This window comes from Hyaena hyaena, unplaced genomic scaffold, assembly GCF_003009895.1.
Source record: "Hyaena hyaena isolate Hyena2069 unplaced genomic scaffold, ASM300989v1 scaffold_590, whole genome shotgun sequence".
Taxonomy (NCBI): domain Eukaryota; kingdom Metazoa; phylum Chordata; class Mammalia; order Carnivora; family Hyaenidae; genus Hyaena; species Hyaena hyaena.
In genome coordinates, this window is record NW_024081221.1 from 1102144 (window position 1) to 1126607 (window position 24464).

At 37.6% G+C, this 24464-nt stretch overlaps 1 protein-coding gene across 1 annotated transcript in view; it reads left to right on the top strand.

Annotated features, from left to right (window-relative positions):
- COL28A1 (collagen type XXVIII alpha 1 chain) overlaps positions 1-24464 on the top strand; it is a 163941-nt gene that overhangs the window by 10463 nt on the left and 129014 nt on the right. The window contains exons 5-10 of the mRNA XM_039256844.1: positions 1991-2044; positions 4087-4128; positions 8651-8677; positions 15662-15706; positions 18181-18225; positions 19292-19345. Coding sequence (XP_039112775.1) covers positions 1991-2044; positions 4087-4128; positions 8651-8677; positions 15662-15706; positions 18181-18225; positions 19292-19345 — 267 coding nt within the window. The remainder of the gene's footprint in view (positions 1-1990; positions 2045-4086; positions 4129-8650; positions 8678-15661; positions 15707-18180; positions 18226-19291; positions 19346-24464) is intronic.

Here is a 24464-nt window from a genome sequence, read left to right on the forward strand (position 1 = left end):
ACGATTGCTCTACTGACACTTGAAAATGCAGGGCTCTTTGATGCTTTTGAAAAGCAGTTGTGTGCAAATAGCAGCAAACATGGAAATGCTGTTTCTCTCTTTTATTCCTAAAGGGATACACTCTGTCCTTAGATATAAGCCAGGGATTTTCCTGACCTTAACTGAACTGAGGGCAGATTTGGTTTAAAATGATGAAGTTGTTCTCACAAAGGATATTTCAGGATCACTTCTGATGTGACGATTGGGGCCAGAATTTCTCAACACTGGAGTGAAAACATAGAAAAGGAGATCATACAAATCCTCAGTGCTTTAGGGAAAGTTTTACCCCACCCCCACCTAGGAACAAGTGATACGGATCTCTCTGGAAGCCAACTGTGTCCTCACATGTATCCAAGGGCAACACTGTGTGGTCTCTCAGAGAGGAAGCTGCTCAGGAAGCTTTGGGGATTAGAGTGATTCCTGTGAAATGGAACTTGACAACTAAAAGTTAAAGGCAGGATTTACTATCATGATTCAATATTGGTAAAACAATCCCAAAAGGAGTGTTTCCCTTATATTCTGGCCTAACATCTGGAAGGTACCATGTATGTACTGGGAAGGGACCTGAAGCAACATCACAATGACTGGCGATACTGTATATTTCTCTAATACATTTCATCAGATGCATCCAAGCTGCCCATTCAGTATTCCATTTACTTATGTGGTCTCAAACCTTTGAGGTCAAAAGCCCAGTGGACGTATTTTACAAAAATGCATGGATACGGTTTTTGAATGAATGCTTATATTTGGGGGCAGAGAGGGGAATGTGTACTGTGAATTGCTTAGACTATGAACATTTTCTCTTGAGACTTGGGTTCAGAGACGAATATTTTTTCAAGCCATTCTACCAATTGAGGTATTAGAAAATGAGAGTGCTTGTCCTTTTTTTTCCTTCCAAAATGTAAGTTAGATACGTTATAGGATAATGAGGCAGCCAGTAGAAGCTGATTTTGGCCAAAGCAAAGGTTTAAACTTCTCTTCTTATAAAGTCTTCTTTTATACTTATTACACCAGGAGATTTTCTGAAAAGGTGTAGTTGGGATATTCAATTACGTTTTAGAATGAACTGTAAAGAAAATTTACTAGTTGCTGAGCTAATCTAACAATTTCAGTCATTCAATATTGTTAGAGATTACTGTACCAATTTTTTTTAAACCGAAGTATAGCGACACACAATGGTTTATTAGTTTCAGGTGTTAATCACAGTGATTCAACAAGTTTATACATGATGCTGTGTTCACCACAAGTGCAGCTACCATCTGTCACTGTAAGGGACTATTACAACACTACTGACAATAGTGTAGTGCTGTAACATATCATGTTTTAATAGTGATAGACATAAAACTACATCATTTAGCATTTATTGAGTCCTCCTAAGACCAGTTCTCAGAAAAACCAGCTTTTTGGTGGTTTGAGAATAGGAAAACAAAAAGCCTTTCTCGAACAGGATTGGAGCACTCTCTTCTCTCATCTTTTCTTTTATTTAAGTTTATTTATTTTGAGAGAGAGAGAGAGCAGGGGAGGGTCAAAGAGAGGGAGAGAAGAATCCCAAGCAGGCTCCATGCTGTCAGTACAGAGCCTGATGTGGGGCTTGATCTCACAAACTGCTAGATCATGACTTGAGCTGAAATCAAGAGTCAGAGGCTTGACTGACTGAGCCACCAAGGCTGCTCCTCTTCTCTCATCTTTGAGCTTATCCCTTGGATATCAGGGAGAGAGAGACATTGTCTTCTTTTGAGCAAATCTAGAGAATCTACCTATTCAAGACAGTGCAGTTTTCCTGGTTTGTAGTAAAAGAGAGAATACAGTTGAATCTCTGCTTGGTAGGTTAAGGGTTTTTTTTTACAGTCTTCCCTCATTTTATGGGATGAAGCTGATCAGAAATTACTGTAATGTGTAAAAACCTAATATAATGCCTGCTCAATGCAATCTTTTTTACCTTTGCCTTCAGGGTACACATGGAAACCCAGGTATCAAAGGTGAACGAGGACCAAAAGGAAATCCGGTAAATAAATAAATAGCTTTCCTTATAAACCAACGTTATCTCGTTCTAGATTTATTTAAAGAACAAAAGCCAAAAAAAACAAAAGAGCACTGTAGTATATGTCAATGTCGGAAATATGATGATTTCTATGAAGACTACAGGATGCTTACTTTCTATATTATCTGGTTTATGTTAGCTTGCATTTACAAATTCTAAGTAATATATGACCATTTTAGTTAATAAATCTAGGAAACCTAGGGAAACTGAACAATAGAAATTGGTACATACATAATGGTGACCCAATTGTTCCAATGTTCCATGAATTACTAATACATATCCCATATGAAATTGACATTGGCACTTATGTTTTTATGAATCTGTTTTATGTATAACTGACCTATGATAATAATAGAAAAAATAAGTATTTCTTACTCCCAGACCATCTTCATGCATTTCCCTAATTCTTTTCTTTGTGTACCCATAAAAAAATTCTAGATTTTTTTTTTTAAATGTAATGTTTTATTTATTTCTGAGAGAGAGAGACAGCATGAACAGGGCAGGGTCAGAGAGAGAGGGAGATACAGAATCTGAAGCAGGCTCCAGGCTCTGAGCTAGCTGTCAGCACAGAGCCTGACGCAGGGCTCGAACCTACGAACTGTGAGATCATGACCTGAGCTGAAGTCGGACGCTTAACGGACTGAGCCACCCAGTTGCCCTAGATTATTTTTTTTTAAATCAGGTAATATTTCAGATGATGATCTTCCAAGTTCAAGAGTGACTAAAACAATCATAGGAGAGAGATATGACTGTGTGAAAACTTATGGCGAAATTCTATATAATGAAAAATAATAATTAAAATGAAGAAGAAAACAGGGAAATATTTGCATCAAATACAATGGACATTGGGTTAATTTCTATAGTATATGAAGACTTTATAAAACAGATAAGAAAATATCAAGCCACTAATAATTAATTGGTAAAAAAAAAACAATTTTCAAGAGAGGAAGTAAAACCAGTAAATAAAGAAGTAGAAGGACATTTATTTTCACTAGATAGTGAATGATACTTAAAAAGAGGTACCCTTCAATACTAATTATTCACATTTTAGAAACTTGGGAGTCCAGGGTTGTTGGGTTGTTTTTTTGTGTGCGGAGGGGAGCAATTTTCTAGTTCACATGGTTTGGGGTGCTATTTTTTTTTTTTTTTTGGTGTTTCAGACTTTAAAAAACATGTCTTTTTTATAGCAGTTAACACAGCACTATTAAACTAATAATAACTAGTGATAGCAATGGGTGGTTTGTTCATTGCAAAGGTAACTTGGCACATTTTGGAAAGCAATTAGGCACTACATAAGATGTATTCAAATATTCAAAATTTAACCCAATAACTCCACTTCTGAAACTATGTTTAGGGAGGTAATGAAAAAGTTAGATGCATGGAAGTATTTTAGATGCATGAAAGCCGATTGCCTGTTTGTCAAAGAAAGGTGATGTGAAGCATCCTTGAGTTGCTTTACAATACACAACCCTACATACTCATCATGTGGGTCCAAAATGATGCCATTGTGTCTTCTTTTTGTTTTGTTAAATATCTTTTTTAAATCTATGTTTACATTTCATTTATTTGGCTTGTAATTTTGTGCCACATAATATATTTTCCTAAGTTTTGCTGAAATCAAGCAATTACTCTTAAGGACATTTTGGAAAACATTCCAAAGTCCCTTGGAGAAAAGCCAGAGTGGCTGGCTCTGATTGGATACAATACTGCATTTGAGAACAAGGGCTGTGTTGTTAAACTGAGATGCAGAGCTTGGCCTCAGCTGTGAAAATGTACCTGGAGTCTGCACCCTATGCATCTGGCTTCTCTTCGAAGGGCAAAGGCTATCAGAATAGCGATTTTCTTCCCTAGACTCCATGGTGAAAATGTCAATGGTGAAAGACAAATATTTTTTTCCCCATTGGGATAGCCTGTTAATCTGGGAATTCAGAATAATGCATTTTATTGAGCAACCAGTCACTCTCTGGGGCTGTGGAATTTTTACTGAGTTTTTATATTTTTCACAGGGTGATGCTCAAAAAGGGGAGCCTGGAGAAAGAGGCCCAGAGGTATGTATGCAACTGGAATACCTTCCCAAGATGTAATCCAGGATGCTAAGATTTTGTAATTGATCATTTTGCCCCCTTGTAGTGCAAGTGCAAAGATGACTTACATATACATGTGTTCTTGGTGGCTCAGACAGGCCACCAAGATATCATCTTGGAAAGATATCATCTTGGAAATAGAAATATAGGGAGAAAATGCTCTGCTCAACAGGAGTGATGATGAGACAGGGTGATCAACCACATGACATTCTCAGATACTTAAGTGCAATTTGTGGAAGATTCAAATCAGGAAAATACTTTGTTTTGCTTCTTGTGTTATTAAAAAAATATTTATTTTTGAGAGCGGGGAGGGGCAGATAAAGAGAGAGAGAGAGAGGGAATCTCTAGCAGGCTCCACACTGTCAGCACAGAGCCAGACATGGGGCTCCATCTCACAAACCATGATATCATGACTGGAGCCAAAATCAAGAGTCAAACACTTAACCAACTAAGCCACCCAGATGCCTCTGTTTTTTTATTTTTTGTTTGTTTCCAATAAAGAATGAGTTAAAAATTTTGGGAGCACAGAAATACATAGTCTAAACTATGCTTTTGTAAATTTCATCTGCAGACAAAAGAAAAAGGTAGCATTCTAATTGATTTATTATCTCTAAAACTGGAAGATATTAGAGATTGCCTGAGAAATAATTACAGAAAATTTCTTCTTTGGTATTTTTCTGGGGAGTGGTAATAAAGTCACAAAAAGCAGAGAAAGGTGTACGGTGAATAAAAAAGACCATGCCACATTTCTCTTCTTGGCTGTCCCCCGGCAAAAGCCCCGGAGGCCCACAGGTTCAAAAAGCTGGTCTCCTGGTGTTTTTAGTCAATTTTATGAACAATTCTAATAGAAAGTTTGGTAATTTCAATGGAAATTCATTCAGATATATGTGTTATTCTTTAGGTAATATTTCTCAGGTATCTTCTACATATAAAGCATATTATTATGTGAAAATAAAATTAAGACAAAGCACTTACATTTTTTGAAAAGTTTGTTATAGGAGAGATTAAAATATTTAAAATAGCTACAATATTGGTTGCTCAAAGGGAAGTTGGGAGGGAGCAAAATGGATGAATGCGAGTAGGAAGTATAGGCTTCCCGTTATGGAATGAATAATTCACAGGGATGAAAGGTACAACATAAGGAATATAGTCAATGGTATTGAAAGAGCATTGTATGGTGACAGACAGTAGCTATACTTTGTGGTGAGCACACCATGATGTACAGAGAAATTGAATCAGTATGTTGTAGACCTGAATGTAATACAGCACTGTATATTAACTATACTTTAATTTTTTAAGAAAACATAGCTACACCATGAAGCAGAATGTTAAACTATTATAAAAACTGCATGCACAAATTATTATGGGCCTTCATAGGAGATTGAAACTGTCAAGGTGGGTTTTATAGAATGACTCTGGAGAGAGTAGGATTTTGACCAGAAAGGACAGAGCAGAAATGGGAAGGGGACAAGCGTTCCAAATGGAGAGGACATGAGCATCAACCTGAGGGAAGGTGATGGGTGGAAAACGATGAGAAGAAGGGCCTGAAGTGGTTGTTGTCAGATACAGCTGGAAGGGGAGAGTGGGTGTTCCATGCCAACTGTTAATCTGGACTCCATTTGTTGAGAGACTGAGATGTCAAATGAAGGGTGCAACCCAAGAGCTATGAACTTGGAAGATAAATCTGGCATGACCCACAAGGGGACATTGAAGTGGGGATAAACAGAAGAAAGGGACACTTAGAAGAAGGTTTTTTGTTACGGCCTGTCTGAGAACAGGGATGTTGGCGATAGGGCTACTCCAGGCAGGATGAAAACCACTAGCCACATGTGCTTACAGAGCAGCTGAAACATGGCTAGCCTGAGCTGAGGTGTGCGGTAGGTGGAAAATACATAATGAATTTGGATGACTTAGTACCAAAGAAAATGTAAAATACCTCATGGATAATTTTTATATTGGTCACATGTTGAAACGACTATATTTCAGACCTAGTGAGATCAGTAAAATATATTATTAAAAATTAATTTCACCTGCTGTCATTTTCTTAATGTGGTTGTTGGACAGAATAGGGCTACGGTGATGACAGAATAGAGAAGAAGAGAACATTGTGAGAACCACAGAAGGTAGGAAGGATAGGCTGTGGGACTGACACTGACTCATTGAGTCAACAAATATTTATTGAACACTTGGTGTATGCCGGGCCCTTCTTTAGGTGCTGCAAGATAGATAGTCCCTGATGCATGTAGTATGCAATCAAAGTGAGCAAGATAGATAGTCCCTGATTCATGCAGTATGCAATCAACAGGGCAAGCAATCAATAGGCCAACAAATGAATGAGATTTCATCAATGAGATGTGTTCTTGACATATAAAATCAGGTCATGAGTGGGCCACCTGGGTGGCTCAGTCAGCTAAGTGTCTGACTTTGGCTTAGATCATGATCTCTCAGTTCGTGAATTCAAGCCTTACATCGGGCTCTGTGCTGACAGCTCAGAGCCTGGAGCCTGTTTAGGATTCCATGTCTCCCTCTCTCTCTGTCCCTCCCCCACTCATGCTCTGTGTGACTCTCTCTCAAGAATAAATAAACATTAAAAAAAGAAATAAAACCAGGTCATAAGGATGTTCCAGGCAGAAAGAGCAGTAGGTACAAAGACTCTTGAGTGGAAACAAGCCTGGTAGGCTGAAGAAATGGAAAGAAAGCCAGAACTTGGCAAGGAGTGGTGGTAGACAAGTTATTGAGCTAGGCAGGAGTGGGTCACAGAGGGCCCTGCTGGCTGGGGGTAGGGAGGATGGATTTAAAACTAAATGCAGTGACAGCTGTTGGAGAATTTTATCTGGTTGGATTAAAGGAATGTAAGGGGCAAGGAGAGAGAAAAGATAATTATAAACTTTTGATTCTGTGTGATTTGAAATATGATGGCACCATGGACAGAAACAGGAAAGTTGGAAACAAATTTGGTCTGTGTGGTTTGGGATATTTTAAATTTTAATAGTTTCAAACTAGTAATTAAGATGCCAAGGATGGAAGAAAGAAAGGAAGGCAGGAAGGAAAGAAGGAAGAAAGGCAAGAAGGAAGGAAGCAAGGAAACTGATAAAAATCAAACAATAAATTGACCAGAGAGTTCAGAAAGAAAAACAGGGGGAAAAAGAGTGTACTATAAAAAAGTAAGGTTTCTATTTGTCTCCTATATTGTTTTTATCATTGTCTCCTTCCTAAATATAGTCTTAACCCTTTTAACATAAAATAATGACACAATTTTAATATTCTGTGCTGTAAAGGGTGGAGAGTACACCCACATCTCTGAGATTGGAAGTTCAGCCTTTTTTAGTGCTGCAAACATGAATTGGTTTAATAAAGAACTCCAATTTAACTATCTATAATGTGGTCTTTAATTTTAAGCACAATACTAAAACCTAAACCCTTTATGCTAATAAGTATATCTAAGAAGAAATAATTGTAGCATAACAATACTTTTGACTGTAGTTCTATTTTTAGTTTCAATTTCCCAGTGACTACTTTTGGAGAGAAGTATTATTTCCTTCCTGAAGTTTTCCTTTTTTCTCTTTTGTAAAAAAAAAAAAAAAGTCATACAAAACAATATTTTGTCATCTGACGCATGTAACTGTGATAATTGGTTGTTTACCCCATTGGTTTCTCCAGCTCACTTAAAATATATCTTACAATTTTATTTTCATACTTAAAAGCTATTGTTATATGAAAAAGACATAAAATCCTATTTGGAAAAGGTTTGCTGTTGCTCAAAGTTGGTAATTTCCCAGTTCACTTAATATTCAGAATTCTATTACTTCGAGAGATCACAGGCAGGGACACAATGGAGGAGGCTGTGCAGGATTCTCAGGAGTGACACAGAGGAGGGGCTGGCCCCAGAGTTAGCATGAGATAAAATATAGTGCCTTAAAGGTCACCGTCTCATTAGGGTTGATAAAGGATCCGTTCATTTCATTGATGTTCCATATTTCAGATCGAATTTGGAAGGAGGACCATAATGGATATAAATATTTACATATATTGTAAAGGCCATTATCTCCACTCATTTTCAAAGCAGATTTCTCTAACAATCTCTGTGAAACATTCTCAGCTGTGATAGTTCATAGTTTAAAAGTTAATATAACAATTTTGAAAGGAGCATTGTAGGTCGTCTTTTCTACAAGTTTCATTGTATACTTTCTCCTTCAGCTTTGGGCCAAAGGGTAAGAAATTGGGTTTGAAAAAAATATGTGGAACTGAGAATAGAATGTAATAAAGGGGAGAATGGGTTCCTTTCTTCTCCCCATTAAATGCACATTCCCGACGCTCAAAGAGAAGTAAAATAGCTTACATTTCTGTGTGTGGTCTTATTTTCCTTGACTGTACAGATGTGTTTTTTTATACTTTGTAAATGAAAGATATCAACTTGCAACTATGTCCTCTAATATGTTTTACTCTTTCTTTTCTTTCTTTTTTTTTTTTATTCTTTTGTAACTAGGGAATCCCTGGGTACAAGGGTGAGAAGGTAAGTTGGTAACAATGAATAGATGGGCCAGGATTTCAGAGAGAAAAACAGAAACACAACTGTATTTATGTACTTAATGAAAGTTGTTTTCCTTTGTTTTCCTAGGTCTAGATTCCCTAATTCCTAAGTATACTCTTAACTCTGTGAACATAAAATAATAATAAACTTAAGGTGAGGAGATGTGTTGTAAGGGGTGAAAGGCATTCGAAAATTCCCAAAATTAGGATCCAGCCTCTCTCGGCTCTGCAGACACGAGAATCCCTATTTAACAACCATGTAGCACAGATATCCAGACTAAACGTTTTTACATAAAAATGGATGCAGCAACACCACAATTAGGTTTCTCCCTTGGTGCTTAACTTCCTATGAAAGCTAGACACTGGAACCTAGACACCAGACCGTGGAAGCAAGAGGATTTAACCTGGTTAAGTAATAAGGAACCTCTTCATACAGTCAGGCATCTGGGTAGAGCTTGCAAGGGGAATAAATTTGACAAACAAACAAAAGTTAGGGGCTGGCAGACTCTTTTATGATTGTTTACAAATTAGAAGTTTTCAAGGTGGATGGGGGCTCAAGAACGGTGTTGACAGTGCTCAGGCTTCATTCATAGATTTTTGAAAAATATTTGTTTACTTATTCTTGAGAGAAAGAGCAAGCACCCACGAGAAAGGGAGACACAGAATTGGAAGCAGGTTTCAGGCTCTGAGCTGTCAGTGCAGAGCCAGACGTAGGGCTGGAATTCACGAACTGTGAGATTATGACTTGAGCTGAAGTCGGACGCTTAACTGACTGAGCCACCCAGGCTCCCCAAAGGCTTATTCCTAGATTTATGCCACAGTTCTATTACCAGATTCCCTACCAAAGCAGAGCGTGCCTTCCTTGTTCATCTGGTCTACAACCCTCAGACCCGGAGCAAGAGGTCTTGCTCTGGGTCTCCTATGGCCTTCTGACCCCCGATGGATCCAGGAAGCTGCAGGACATGAGACTTATGCCTCCTTAAACCTGGACCATGCTTTAGGTAACCAAGACCCCAGAAGTCCCTGCAAAATGCCCTGAGCCTGCTTTGAAAGGTGGAAACAAATATCTTTCCTATGACCATCTTTTGCCCAGGCCTGAGGGGGAACAACATGCAAGTTGCTTGTTGGGGCTGGAAGGGGCCCTGGTGGGAGGTTTATTGTATTGTACTGCCTAGGGAACCTTCTTGTGCATTTGTTCATCCTCTCCTGGGAGGAACCAGAGGTGGGGAGAAGCCAAGTAGGAGCCGGGCTATAGGCTGTGGGCATGGGGTTGTACTAGCACATGGACCGCGGAGAAATACCAAAATTCTTTCGTTTTTATTCCTTTTGATACTTGTCGAAAATGGAAGCTAGACCATTACTAGGTTGGTAATTAGCTCAATTTATAACTTTCAGCTCTTTAGATACATGGTATGTAGGCCTCTGCTTACACTCTTGCCCTGGGCCCTGCAAATATTAGAGGTGAGTCTCCATACAGGCAAATAAATTTAGCCCCAGTCATTAGAAATGTTAAGTGTCTGTTTCTTAATCCATATGGAGCTGGATTCATATAGGCCTCCCTAATTTACAGGGTGGTTGGAGAAGCAAATGGAATAATGGATGTGACAATGTGTTATGAGCTCTTTGCTGGTCTATAAAATGTAAGGTGCTGCTATAAAGAGGCAGGGAAAAATGATAAAATAGGGAAGTTAAGAAAGTTTCATGACTGTAAACTTGTCCTGTATATAGTTGAAGAAAATTATTCAGGTCTCCTCCATCTTGATTTATAAAATGAGCTACTCACTATATGTATACATACTATACACATACGTATATATATATGTGTATATATACATGTATATATACGTATATGTATACATGTATATATACGTATATGTATAGTATGTGTATATATATATAATATAGTATACTATAAATATAGTATATGTATGTAGTGTATATATATGTATTTTTATATATTTATATATATGAAGAGATTATTTAATCTTCTGCAAAATTATAGAACCACTGGTGGAGTTCTTATTTGGAAATACAAGTTGTCAGAGTAAAGTGACCCTGAACCATTGACATTCAAACCAGAATTTCACCAGGAACAGCAGCATCAGAAATCAGGCTGGGAACAGAGCTAATCTGTTCATAGCTTTCTGAAGCACTTGCTCTCTGAAATTGTAATTGTGGCCATTCCACAGGGATTACTGAGCCCACCAAAAAAGAAAACGCCTTTGCAAAGGCGAATAACATGAGTACAATATTTTCATTGATGGAAGTCTGCCCCCAAAACAAATGCTGTTCCTCAGGACCCTATAGCTAACAAATCTGTCTGGACAAATGGAATGTGAATTCTGGCCAAAAGGATTTTGAGTGTATTTATGGTACTTCTCTGTTTTATATTTTGCTGGTTGACTCATTTTATTCCCATCCAACATTATTAAATTAATTGCTTTCTAATTGACTCTTCAAGAGTGATTTTCCATTTGCATTCAGAAATAAATGTTCAACTTGTTCTAAGGGAAGGCTCAGTTTTTCCTGGGTCAGTTTGACTCACAATATGATGTGGAGAGAGAACAGATTGCTTTTGAACAGAGGCATAGCTGGATCTAGGAATTGTACCTCCCTCTTCCCTGCTCCCGATGCCAGCGACACCCCATGTAGTACTCTAGGCTAGTGGAAAGAAACTTGGAGACCATGGTGGTATGCCTTGTTCAGCTTTCAGTGGCTGATGACCATGGACTTGGAAATCTAGCAGATTCAAGCTTGTGGTCATGGGCAAGCTATTTAATCCCTCCGAGCCTCCTTTTCTGCATCTATGAATGGAGATCCATCTCTCTCTAATCTAATCTGCTGTGGAGATTAGTAGTAATGTAAAGGTTTGGGCTTTGGATCCATAATTAGTGGTTACAGTGGTTATGTCCCTTCTGAGAGCAGTGCTATTCAACATGTGGTCTACAGGCTGGCTGTCAACCTGTCAACTGTTTGTTGGTATTTTGTGATGAGATAAAGCTTGTACCAGAATATAAATCCACTGTGTCACTAAATACACTGCTTTAGTTCCGTTGACATTCATTTTTCACAGCATGACTTCTTTAATAAAGGAAGCAGGGCAGTGATCATTGTAGTGCAAGTTTCTTATGTCACTGTGCGGTGGCACCTTGAAAAGCATGCTTGTAGCACATGGATGATAAAGCAGGAGCAGAAACAGATATTGGTAGGGAGGGCACTGGAGTAGGAGTCACTGGCTGCCATGTGCATTTAAGTAATTCATTTAACTTCTCCAACTGAGTTGCCGTATCTTAAAAATATGAATTGCTTTCAAGGAATATAGTCAGTGATACTGTAACAGCATTGTAGAGTAACAGATGGTAGCTACACTTGTGGTGAACATTGCACAATGTATAGAGAAGTTGAATCACCATGTTGTACACCTGGAGCTAATGTAACACTGTCAATTATGCTCAAATAAATATTTCTTATTTGGTTTTATTTTGAATTTAAATCCAAGTTAGTTAATATATAGTGTAATAATAATTTCAGGAATAGAATTTAGCGATTCATCACTCAAATATAACATCCAGTGCTCATCCCAACAAGTGTCCTCCTTACTGCCCCTTGCCCATTTAGCCACCCCCCATCCACAACCCCTCCAGCAACACTCAGTTTGTGCTCTGTATTTAAGAGTCTCTTATGATTTGTCTCCCTCTCTGTTTTTATATTATTTTTGCTTCCTTTCCTTTATGTTCATCTGTTTTGTTTCTTAAATTCCACATATGAGAGAAATCATAGGATATTTATCTTTTTTAACTTTTTTCGCTTAGCATAATACACTCTAATACACTCTTGTTCTATCCACATTGTTGCAAATGGCAAGATCATTCTTTTTGATTGCCAAGCAATATTCTGTTGTATATATATATACCACAGTTTCTTTATCCATTCATCAGTTGATGGACATTTGGGCTCTTTCCACACTTTGGCTATTGTCAATAGTGCTGCCATAAACATGTGTCCCTTTGAATCAGCACTCAAAGGGTGTCCTTTGGATAAATACTCAATAGTGCAATTGCTGGGTCGTAGGGTAGTTCTATTTTTAATTTTTTGAGGAACCTCCATACTGTTTTCCAGAGTGGCTGCACCAGTTTGCATTCCTACCACCAGTGTAAAAGTGTTCCTCTTTTCTGCATCCTCACCAATATCTGTTGTCGCCTGAGTTGTTAATTTTAGCCATTCTGACAGGTGTCAGAGGTGGAATCTCATTGTGGTTTTGATTAGCATTTCCCTGATGCAGAGTGATGTTTAGCCTTTTTTCATGTGACTGTTAGCCATCTGGATGTCTTCCTTGGAAAAGTGTCTATTCATGCCTTTTGCCCTTTTCTACACTGGATTATTTGTTTTTGTTTTTTTTAAATGTTTATTTATTTTTGAAGGAGAGAGAGAGAGAGAGAGAGCATGAGCAAGGGAGGGGCAGAAAGAGGGAGACACAGAATCTGAAGTAGGCTCCAGGCTCTGAGCTGTCAGCACAGAGCTTGACATGGGGCTCAAACCCAAGAGCTGTGGGATCATGACCTGAACAGAAGGCAGACACTTAACAGATTGAGCCACCCAGGTGCTCCTGGGTTATTTGTTTTTTAGGTGTTGAGTTTGATAAGTTCTTTATAGATTTTAGATACTAACTCTTTATCTGATATGTCATATGTAATATCTTCTCCCATTGTGTCAGTTGCCTTTTAGTTTTACTGTTTCCTTTGCTGTCCAGATTTTTATCTTGCTGAGGTCCCAATAATTCATTTTTGCTTCTGTTTCCCTCGCCTCTGGAGATATGTCAAGTAAGAAGTTGCTATGGCTAAGGTCAAAGAGGTTTTTACCTGTTTTCTCTTTGAGGATTTTGATGCCTTTCTGTCTTACATTTAAGTCTTCCATCCATTTTGAGATTATTTTTGTGTATAGTGTAAGAAGTGGTCCAGTTTCATTCTTCTGCATGTCGCTGTCCAGTTTTCCCAACACCATTTGCTCAAGATAATGTCTTTTTTCCATTGGATATTCTTTCCTGCTTTGTCAAAGATTAGTTGGCCATATGTTCGTGGGTCCATTTCTGGGTTCTCTATTGTGTTCCATTGATCTGAGTGTCTGTTCTTGTGCCAGTAACATACTGTCTTGATGACTACAGCTTTGTAATACAGCTTGAAGTCTGGAATTGGGATGCCTCCAGCTTTGGTTTTCTTTTACTCATTTATTTTTAATGTTTATTTATTTTTGAGGGAGAGAGAGTGGGGAGGGGAAGAGAGAGACACACAGGATTTGAATCAGGCTCCAGGCTCCAAGCTGTCAGCACAGAGCCTGACACGGGGCTCTAACTCACAGTAAGGTCATGACCTGAGCCTAAGTTGGATGCTTAATCGACTAAGTCACCCAGGTGCCCCAGTTTTGTTTTTCAGGATTGCTTTGGCTATTGCAGGGTCTTTTCCAGTTCCATACAAATTTTGGGATTGTTTGTTCTAGCTCTGTGAAGAATGCTGGTGTTATTTTCAGAAGGATTGCATTTAATACGTAGATTGCTTTGGATAGTATGGACATTTTAACAATATTTGTTTTTCCAATCCATAAGCATGGAATATTTTTCCATTTTATGCATCTTCTGAAATTTTTAATATATTCTGTAGTGTTCAGTATTTAGATTTTTGACCTCCTTGGTTAGATTTATTCCTAGGTATTTTATGGGTTTTGGTGCAATTGTAAATGGGGTCAATTCCTTGATTTCTCTTTCTGCTGCCTCATTATTGGTGTATAGAAATGCAACTGATTTCTGTACATTGATTTCATATCCTGCAACTTTGCTGAATTCATGGATCAGTTCTCACAGTTTTTTGGTGGAGTCTTTTTAGGTTTTCCACATGGAGTATCATGTAGTCTGTGAAGAGTGAAAGTTTGACTTCCTCCTTGCCAGTGTGGATGTCTTGTATTTCTTTGTGTTGTCTGATTGCTGAAGCTCATATAAAAAAATATTTTTTAATCAATTGCTTTGAGGCTCAGATAAAAGTATGAAAGTGTTGAAAATGCTAACTTTAGCTGTTTTTCTAATTGCCTTTGATACCTTTTGGTTCTAATTATGCAAAGTCTTAGAAGTCTGATACAATGGATTAGCATTCAGAGGTCCCAATTCTCATTCTACATGAGCAAGATACTTAACCCTCTGAATCACAGATTCTCTGTCTGTAAAATTGGGCTAATAATATCTGTGTCAGAGAGTTCATGTCAGCTTATGTGAGATAATGTCTGCTAAATAACATCAATCATAAACTGTAAAGCATAATTTAAATGTTAGTTCTCTTTTCATTAATATGCCAGGAAAGGCAGGGCAGTAGAGTGTGGTGATGGAAATATATAGTATGTTTGCCACCTTGCCCGTCCCCAGAAGACCTTGCTAACTCCTCATGGCTCCTTTCCCCACCAAGTCGAGATGTGGTATCAGGACCTTTCCCTCATAGTTCTCTAGGCAAACACTAACAATTGATCAAAGGCGGTACTCAGGCTGGAATACAGTGCGGAAAAAATAGGGACTCTGAATCAGAGCTGCTTATTTAAGGGAAGTTATCTTGATGAGCTTGTTTTCTCATCTTTAAATACAATTGTAAAACTGATCTCATTGAGCTGTAATGTGGATTCACTTAAATCACATATGCAAAGAGCATATGGTAGATACTCAGTAAACCTTAGTTTCTTTCCCCTAAATTTCATCTACTTTTCAAAAATGTTAACCCTTACTAGGTGGTATCACTGCTTTGATGCTGTCAAGTGAAAGATGACTCGTGGATAAAATGTTTCAGAGTGCAGTGCCCAAATAACCCACAGGATTGTGGCTAAAATTCTGTGTAACCCAACAGGGTGCTCATGTTTTAATAAGCCTTTTTAAAACATCCTAACTCTAAATGACTGCAAAGGTCTTCTTACTTATTTCATTTCTTTATTTTTTTAGGGTGAAAATGGAGAATGTGGCAAACCAGGAATAAAAGGTGACAAAGTAAGGAACATGTTTTTAAAATGCTAACAAGCTGGGAAAGCTGGGATCTGTTTGGGGCTGGAAAGTTATTGGCTCAGTTTTCCCATATGTAAAACATGAAACAGAAAACAAAGCCATACCTAACTTTAGTTAATGGAGCCCCCACATACCTTTTGTATGGACCTTTAAAACTTTGCTTTGTGGCCCCTAACCTCTGAGGCTAAGCCTACGGAATGTTATGACAAAAAGGATAATTTAACCAGCAAAGTCAGTTCAAGCTCCAATCGGTCTTTGCATCTGGAATTGTTTTCCAGATGTAAACACTGACAACAAACACTTTACAAAATAGAGTGAAGAACTCTATGGAATAGGTTAATGAAATAGTTATAAATAATGTGGCAGAACTAGGCGTAGATAGCAGTTTGAAATTTTGAATTGCAGTAAGCCACAGGCAATTGGGTAGGTATTAATCTTTCACTAAACAATAAATATGAATAAAGTATTTAAAATGGAGACAGTATTAAATACATTAAGGAGTTCCTTAACAGGTCAGAAATAGTACTTTTGAAACATAATGACAAAGGATCCAAAAATGTACAGGATAAAACTAGTTTTCATTATAGTGAAAAACTATTGGCAGCATGCTACCAAGATACTCAACTCATTCAATATCTGTATTTTAATTATGGGAGAGAGTCAAGGGGAAAAAATGAGACAGAAGGTGAAAAGTAGAAAATAGGATAATGATACCGGCCTGTGTAACCAAGCACTTTAAATAGCTTGAGACTTTGAGAAAGCTTTTAACGTACTGTGGAGTTAAAGGCCAGGTGGATCTGAAAAAAATGTAGGCTTGATAATTATCTCTGGGTAAAACGAAAACTGTAGAAATGAATGGATTCTGCCTGGAGGGTAATTGAAATTGGGAGCTGGACACAGACTTGAAAATACAGAAGGGGGACAGAGAAGAACAAAAATGAAAGTTAAACAGTAACTGTTGAAAACTATTTGAAATGAGAATGGTTGACAAAGAGTTCATATCATATTTCATTGACTAAGGTGCCAGGGATTGTTAAATGCCTTATTATTTTCTGTGCCAAAAAGAAAGAAAAAGTGCTGCCAATTACAAACAGAAGATGCAATTGATTGTAAGATGTATCTTGGGATTAGAGATATAAAGATCTGAAAAAAAATGCATGTCTAGCGTCAATGAAATATGGTGTCCTTGACATGAAGAGTTCATAAAAGTTTATAAGTCAAACATGTAAAGAACATGAAGAGACACAAGAGGAAATATAAATGGCTAGTAAATGAAAAAATACATTAGAGATCAGATAAGTGAAATTAACACATTAAAATATTATTTTACTTATCAAATTAGCAAACACTGAGATAATATATAATATTCAGCATTGATGGGGAGTCTGTTAAGGTGAAGATACACTTTCTCTACTCAGGTAGTAAGAATGGAAATCGGAACAAACTCTAGAGAGGAACATTTTGCTTTTTCTTTCCATGTATGGTGTGAGACACAAAAGAGAAAGAGTCTTGAATGTGCTCATCATCTTAATGTCTATCATCCTCTTCCAGGACACTGTCTTTAGGAATTTTTCAGAAGTTGAAAATGACTTATGAACAAAGATATTAATTACAATATTATTTAAAATAGTAATAGTCAGAAACAATTTAAATGTCAAAACTAGAGAAATAAATTATAATAGATGCATACTCTTGAATATTTTCCCATTTACTGAGAGTTTTTAATTACATGGAAAAAATATTTTTGATACAATGGAAGACCAAATAAGTAGGTCACAAAATTTCAGACACACTTGAATAAATTATCTGAAGAAAAATATTCTATATGCCTAAAATGTTAACAGCAGCTGGTTCTGTGTGATTTTTTTCTGTTTCTTTGCTTCTTTTCTTTAATTGCCAAGGTGTGTCTATTATGAACAGGTTATATTTTGCTAAACAGAGAAAAGGTGAAAATCTAAGAAAAGAGGGACTAGGCTGTATTATACTCTCATAAAAATAAATTTCAAAGGGTTTCTTAGTTATGAAACATATTGAAATACCTTCTATTAGAGAGCATTGAGTATAAACATTGTTTTGTCAAGTTGCATGTCTTGAAGATGGGGAAAAGAGCGATCTAGATATTGTGGAAACTCACTAAATTGTTAATTTAACTGACTGCCTTGTTGGAAAGAAACAATATTCTACCAAGTGTTCTTCTAAAGAATCTTAAGGAACAAATTATTTGCTCTGACCAAAATTTCAATACACAGATGAAGGACTTACACCTAAAATTGTGTTTTCATGGAGTTTACTGAAGAAAAATTTGACCTCAAATTGGCTTATTATTTAGGATCATTTTGTTAACAATGTATCTGTTTGCTTGGCCATCACTGAGAACACATTCTCTCCTCCTCCACCTAAAATCATTGCACTTTGAAGATGGATATTTAGAACAACTTACCATTAATTTTATTCCACAGGGATCCTTAGGGCCATATGGACCAAAGGGACCCAGAGGACTTCAGGTAAGGAGGATAAACCAAATCTACAATGGAATTAGAATCACCTAGGAAGCTTTAAAAATCTCTTTGCCCATTTGCTCTCTCTACCAATTCAATCAGAACGTCTAGGGATTGGAGCCAGGCATCAGCAGTTTTAAAGATCCCCAGGTGATTTCAGTGTGCAACAAAGTTTGGAAATCACTGCCCTAATGCTTTGAAAGACTAATTCAGGCTCCCCCACGATAGGTACCAGCTGCTGAGTTTACTTAGTAGAAGGATAAAAGTTTAACTATTTGAGTCTAGGAAGATGAATAAAGTCAAAGTAGTGAAAAGCGGGCTGTAACTATTTTTGCTTTGCTAGTGTAATATAATTGGAAGAACTGTGCATTACATTGTAATTTAGCTAAAACAATAATAACATGTTCATTATAAGTACTTAATGCTCCATAACATGGAATAGATTTTGAAGACATTTATATAGGTTAAACATATTCCATAGATTTTAGAAAATAATTTAGATCCGTTTTCTTTCCAGTCTGGGAACTTGCACAGTCTAAAGTTTTCACGGACGGAGGATGTATATATATGAAGAATTCATTTCCGCATTTCAAAAAGTCCACTGAAAATTACAACTTGACGCAAGATTTCCTAGACAACATCTAGCTAACCGTCAGTCCTTTGCTCTGACCTGGAATTGTGTCAGCGCAGGGCAGTAACTCAGGTTATTATGGGGTCATTAGAACCTCCAACTTTCAGTTATAAATGCCTTAGCTATTTAAAAAAAAAAAAGTTGTTCTTTCCAAATTCTTCAAAAAGTGTGTCTGGCACAGGGGTAGGGTTGGAAACAGGCTTAGAAAGCAAACACCTCATTAATAAATGTTTGTTCTCAGCTTAAGTACTATTTTAGAAGCTGCCTACTTGACAGGAGAAACTTTATCTCATTCCATTTCTCAGTCACATTTAACCCTAACTTAATTCAGATATATAGTCTGACTTCTAAATTCAGGATCTCTAGGGATCTTAGTGAATGATTCCTTCCTGTTTGGCCTTTTATATATAGAACTAATTGTTGGTTTTCACCTCGGAGCAGGGCATTAGTGGACCTCCAGGGGATCCAGGCCCGAAGGGATTTCAAGGCAATAAGGTAATAAAACCGTTTGATTAAAAAAGACAGGCAGAGTGCCTTTCCCCTGGCGAGCTATAGGAATGTATGTTCTTATTAAGCAGAAGTCAATGGACTCTTTGAGGATGTATTTTTGGCAGTACGTAATAACCTGCAGGTATATACACAGAATCATGTTCAAGTACATGCAAGACATCAGTGGCATGGTTTTATCATTTATTATTATATTATTCAGAGGGGTATTATTAAATAGAAGCCATTATTCAGAATCTTTGCAGTATTTCCTTCTTTCTCCTGCCCTAGAGTCATTTTGTGGTTCACTAGAAGCTGAGAAGTAGTAACAAGCAACAAATTCAAATCATTCTATTTCCCCATTTATGATGTCAACTCAATATGTCGTTTATAAGAGAAGGAAATTTGTGACTGTCATGCCAACAATGTTCAAGCTTTTACAAATTATTACAGGGTGTCATCTCAACCATCAGTACCATGCTTGTAATGTCATTCCACAGATAACCAGGCAAGACAGATCGGGAGGAGTTGAATAAGAGCCAAATAGAACCAAAAGATGCTCTGGCTGGGATCTTTCACAGACCTGGATAGGCTCTGCTTTGTAATCAGAGTGGCCATTAATTTGCTGAAAACAAGCTTTTTAGTACCTTTTAAACTTCTCAATGCTTAGTAAATTTCATGGATATGTAAGTATCCAACAAATAGTGTTGTTAGTGACTTAAAGATCTGTGGAATTTGTGGCAGTAATAACAGCAGAAGGTGTCATCCTCAATGGACCCTCGATAAAGCCAATCTTTTAAGGGTACTATCAGATTCAAGCTGTGGGGAGCAGTTGGGCTACTTGAGTGTTCTTTTTCCAGAGAGAGGGAAGAGAGTGACAAGCATAGTATTTTTAATGAGATAACAACAACCGACGACAACAACAACGTGTGATTTCCCAGGCCACTTTTAATTGGCAAATTAAAATAGAATGAGCTTCTCAGCGGGAGTGTGCTTAAGCTTCATCTGGGAAAACTGCCTTTTCCAGTCCTTGCCTATGATTAATTCTCTCTGGGGAAAAGAAATGGATCTCTTGAATACTGAGTAGAAGTTTTTCTAAAATTGCTTTGGTAGTCGATAAAATCCAGCAGCAAGAATAAAAAACATTTTGACAGTCCACACTTATTTGTAGGATTCTTTGGTTACCTAAGATGATCATTTTCATGTTTGTGAAAAAGAGGCTTAAAATCAGATATCAGTGGGGGCACCTGGGTGGCTTAGTCGGTTAAGCGTCCGACTTTCGCTTAGGTCATGATCTCGCGGTTCGTGGGTTCGAGCCCCGTGTCGGGCTCTGTGCTGACTNTGATTTTGGAAATGTTAGTCTATGGGATTGAGATATTGTTTGAAAAACTTAATTCAAATGTTAAAAATTAACTTTTTATTTTTATAATTATAAAACATAATTTGTATATCTTTTATACAAAAATTAATAATCCAGGGGCGCCTGGGTGGCTTAGTCGGTTAAGCGTCCGACTTTCACTTGGGTCATGATCTCGCAGTTCGTGGGTTCGAGCCCCGTGTCGGGCTCTGTGCTGACTGCCAGCTCAGAGCCTGGAGCCTGTTTCAGAGTCTGTGATTCCCTCTCTCTCTGACCCTCCCCTGCTCACGTTGTCTGTCTCTCTCTCCTAGAAATAAATTAAAAACATTAAAAAAAATCAGATATCAGTGTTGGAGTTTCTAACAGTGATAGAATTATAGAAGATTCGAGCCACCAAGTATATGAGGAGATCACACTGGCCCAAAGTTTTCATTTTGGAAAATGAGAAGTGAAGTCCAGCTATCAAATGGCCTCCCAAAGGCAGAGGCACAGCCAGGCTCATCAGCTCTGGGGAGGACCCGTGCAGGGCTGAGAACAGGGCATGTAGCATTGGGAGATGGTTAGTGGCAGTCCATAAAAAGGTGTCATCATTTGCTCACTTATCTTTATCTCTCATAAATTACTATTTAGGTTTTTCTTTTAACATAAATTTATTTAAACAAAATATAGCTTTTCATTCCACCAGTGCATTAATTCTTAGAAAGAATAAATCCAGCTGTGTGTTTAGGGGAGCTTGGAGCTTGTAATGTTCTGATGTAATAACACTTCATGCTTGACTTTCACATCATCATTAAGAGGAGTAATTTTTCCAAAAGCATTTGAGAACTTCATGAATTTTCCAAGATCCTCTCTGAAAAAAAATTTTTTTATTGTGGGAAAGGATACATAACATAAAATTACCACTTAGGATTTGATCACAAAATTCACTGCCAGGTGAATATACAAAGTTCATTGCCAATTGAAGATGCCAATTTCTAAAGAATGTTGTGGGTTGCTAGAGGCAACTGAGGTAGTAGCGTGGTTTTCTTTTTTCCTTCTCGTTTATACTTACAAATTTAGTGGTGTTTTAACTCTTCAAGATTACTACTAATTCCTACTTCTCTTTGGATCTGTCAATCAGAGGTGCATGTTGCATTGATCATTAAATTTTTTAAAAATTTTAGGGGTGCGCCTGGATGGCTCAGTCAGTTAAGCATCCAACTTTGGCTCAGGTCTTGAACTCACCAGTCGTGGGTTCAAGCCCCACGTCGGGCTCTGTGCTGACAGCTCAGAGCCTGGAGCCTGCTTCAGATTCTGTGTCTCTCTCCCTCTCTCTCTGCCCCTCCCCCACTTGCACTCTATCTCTCAAAAATGAAAAAAATATTTTTTTAAATTTTATACATTTATTTGTATATTCTCTTAAAAGTCAGGTTTCAGGAAATAATTTCATCTTGTGTCTCAGAATGTACTTCTAAATCTTAAAGACTTAATATACTATTTGTTCCTCAATCTGGAAATAATGTTATGTTTATAATCATACTTCATCCATTACCATTTTATTACAAAATATTCTTCAGAAATTATTATTGCAATTTGTGCAGAAAAACTCTAAAATCTAGTAATTCTGTCTTTTCTAATGGGCACTGGGAGGATTATTTATTTTGAAACTTCTGTAATAATCAATAACAAGGGAGTCTGGGTGGCTCAGTTGGTTCAGCATCCAACTTTGGCTTAGGTCATGATGTCACAGTTTGTGAGTTCAAGGGCTGTGTTAGGCTCTGTGCTGACAGCTCAGAGCCTACAGCCTACTTCAGATTCTGTGTCTCCCTCTCTGCTCCTCCCCAACTTGTGCTCTCTCTCTCTCTTAAAAACAAATAAATAAACAGTTAAAAAAATAATCGATAACACTTATTATATATGTACTATGTACAGATATATAGTTCTTTTTTTTAAAGTTTATTTATTTTGAGAGAGTGAGAGCACGTGTGGGAGGGGGAGAGAGACAGAGAGACAGAGAGAGAGAGGGAGAGAGAGAGAGAGACAGAGTGAGGAGAAAATACCAAGCAGGATCCACACTGTCAGTACAGAGCCCAATGTGGGACCTGAATTCATGAACTGCCGACAGACACTTAACCGACTGAGCCACAGCTGCCCCAACAGATATATAGTTCTAATTATTCATTTAATATAATACCACCCTTTGAGGCATAATCTAGACTTACCCCATGGTACATATTAGGCTACTCAGGCACAGAGAGTTTAAGCAATGGGTCCAAGTCCACATAGCTAGTAAGGGACAGAGCCAGGATTCAAACCCAGCCAGTGTGCTCTTAACCACTATATTATATTTACCTCTTTAGGAATATTGCTGAATTTCCTTGATGGTTGACCTGAAATAAACACATTTGTTTGGACAGTATGGAAATTGCGTCTGTCCCTCTTCTCGTGTACTCTGTCTGGAAATAGCAGTCTGTTGAGAGGTGTATTTCTATTTGGTTATAATGTTCATCTGAAAATGCAGGAAGAGAAGTAAGGTAATCACATGGGAAAAAGAAACCAGTACTGTGCACTTCAAATATTTTGTGTCTTAGGAGACCTTAAAACAGAAATCTTTAGACTTGTAACATTTGCAAAGACTCCATACAAATTTCTAGATGGGGCCTCTCTATGTTTTGAATTTATGGATCGCCTCTCTCATGAGCTATAGTCACATTTTATTGCTCTAGTAGTTGATGTTCTTCATCAGATGGTTTGCAGAAAGGTGGTCAAAGAACAGTAGGAAAAAATTGCATGTGATAAATCAAGGAAAAATGTGATTCTGGCCCAGTTTCACAAATCATTTCTGTTATTAATAATTCCACATGTAAAGTAGCTCCTATTCTTGTTGCCTAAGAAACAAAACATAGATGTTTCTCAGAAAGAAGCTGTGGCTCTGAGGCCACCTCAGTTTCCCCCATATACAGAGGCCATGCAATGGCATTCAGAAGGACATCCTATCAGTCTCCAAAATCAGTATTATAATCGCACAAGTGCCTGAGAAGCCTTATCCTGAGGACCAAATAGAAAATGCTATAACTCTGGAGAGAGCACTGTGCTTTTTCTGAGTAAAAATTGAATACCTAAGAGTCCTATACCAACTTCCAAGGGCTATTGTGACAGCTCAGATTGCAATTCCTTCTGTCCACAAATGGGCCCTCTAGTTATTATAACTAGAAAAAAAATGGCTCAAGATTGCAGGCCTTTCAATTCACAGAGAGCAAATTACAAAATCAGTTTTATACAAATAAACACAGTAGAATGCTGGGTGTGCCAAGCCCACATTAGGTAATTTTTGCCATTTCTTGATGTCTTTCTGATGTTATTTTTGAAGGGTATTTCCTTCTCAAATCTCATGCACATTGGCTCTTTCCAAGACCCTCTTTGTGCTCCTGGGAGGGATGACTGCTCACTGTGGCTTGAGCAGAAAATAGCTTGTGACAAGCTGAAATATCCTAGTCCTAGAGCTTCAGTGCTAGGGCCAAAAGAGCACTAGGAAAAATCTCTGATGTACTTTCCCAAGTGAAAGTACCACACGTTAATCCTCAATGAAAAATGACATTATGTTACATGTTAATTTATCCTAATGGATGGATTACCTCCCTTCTCGTAACCTCTCCCATTATTTTACTCTAGGACATTCATCTATTTCCTGTAGGTTTTTTCTCCACTAAGATTTTTCCTCTTGTGCTACACTCAAGTGTAGGAAAATCAAAGTCCTTTTATGTATGAGACTTTGTCTTAACTCACTTTTAC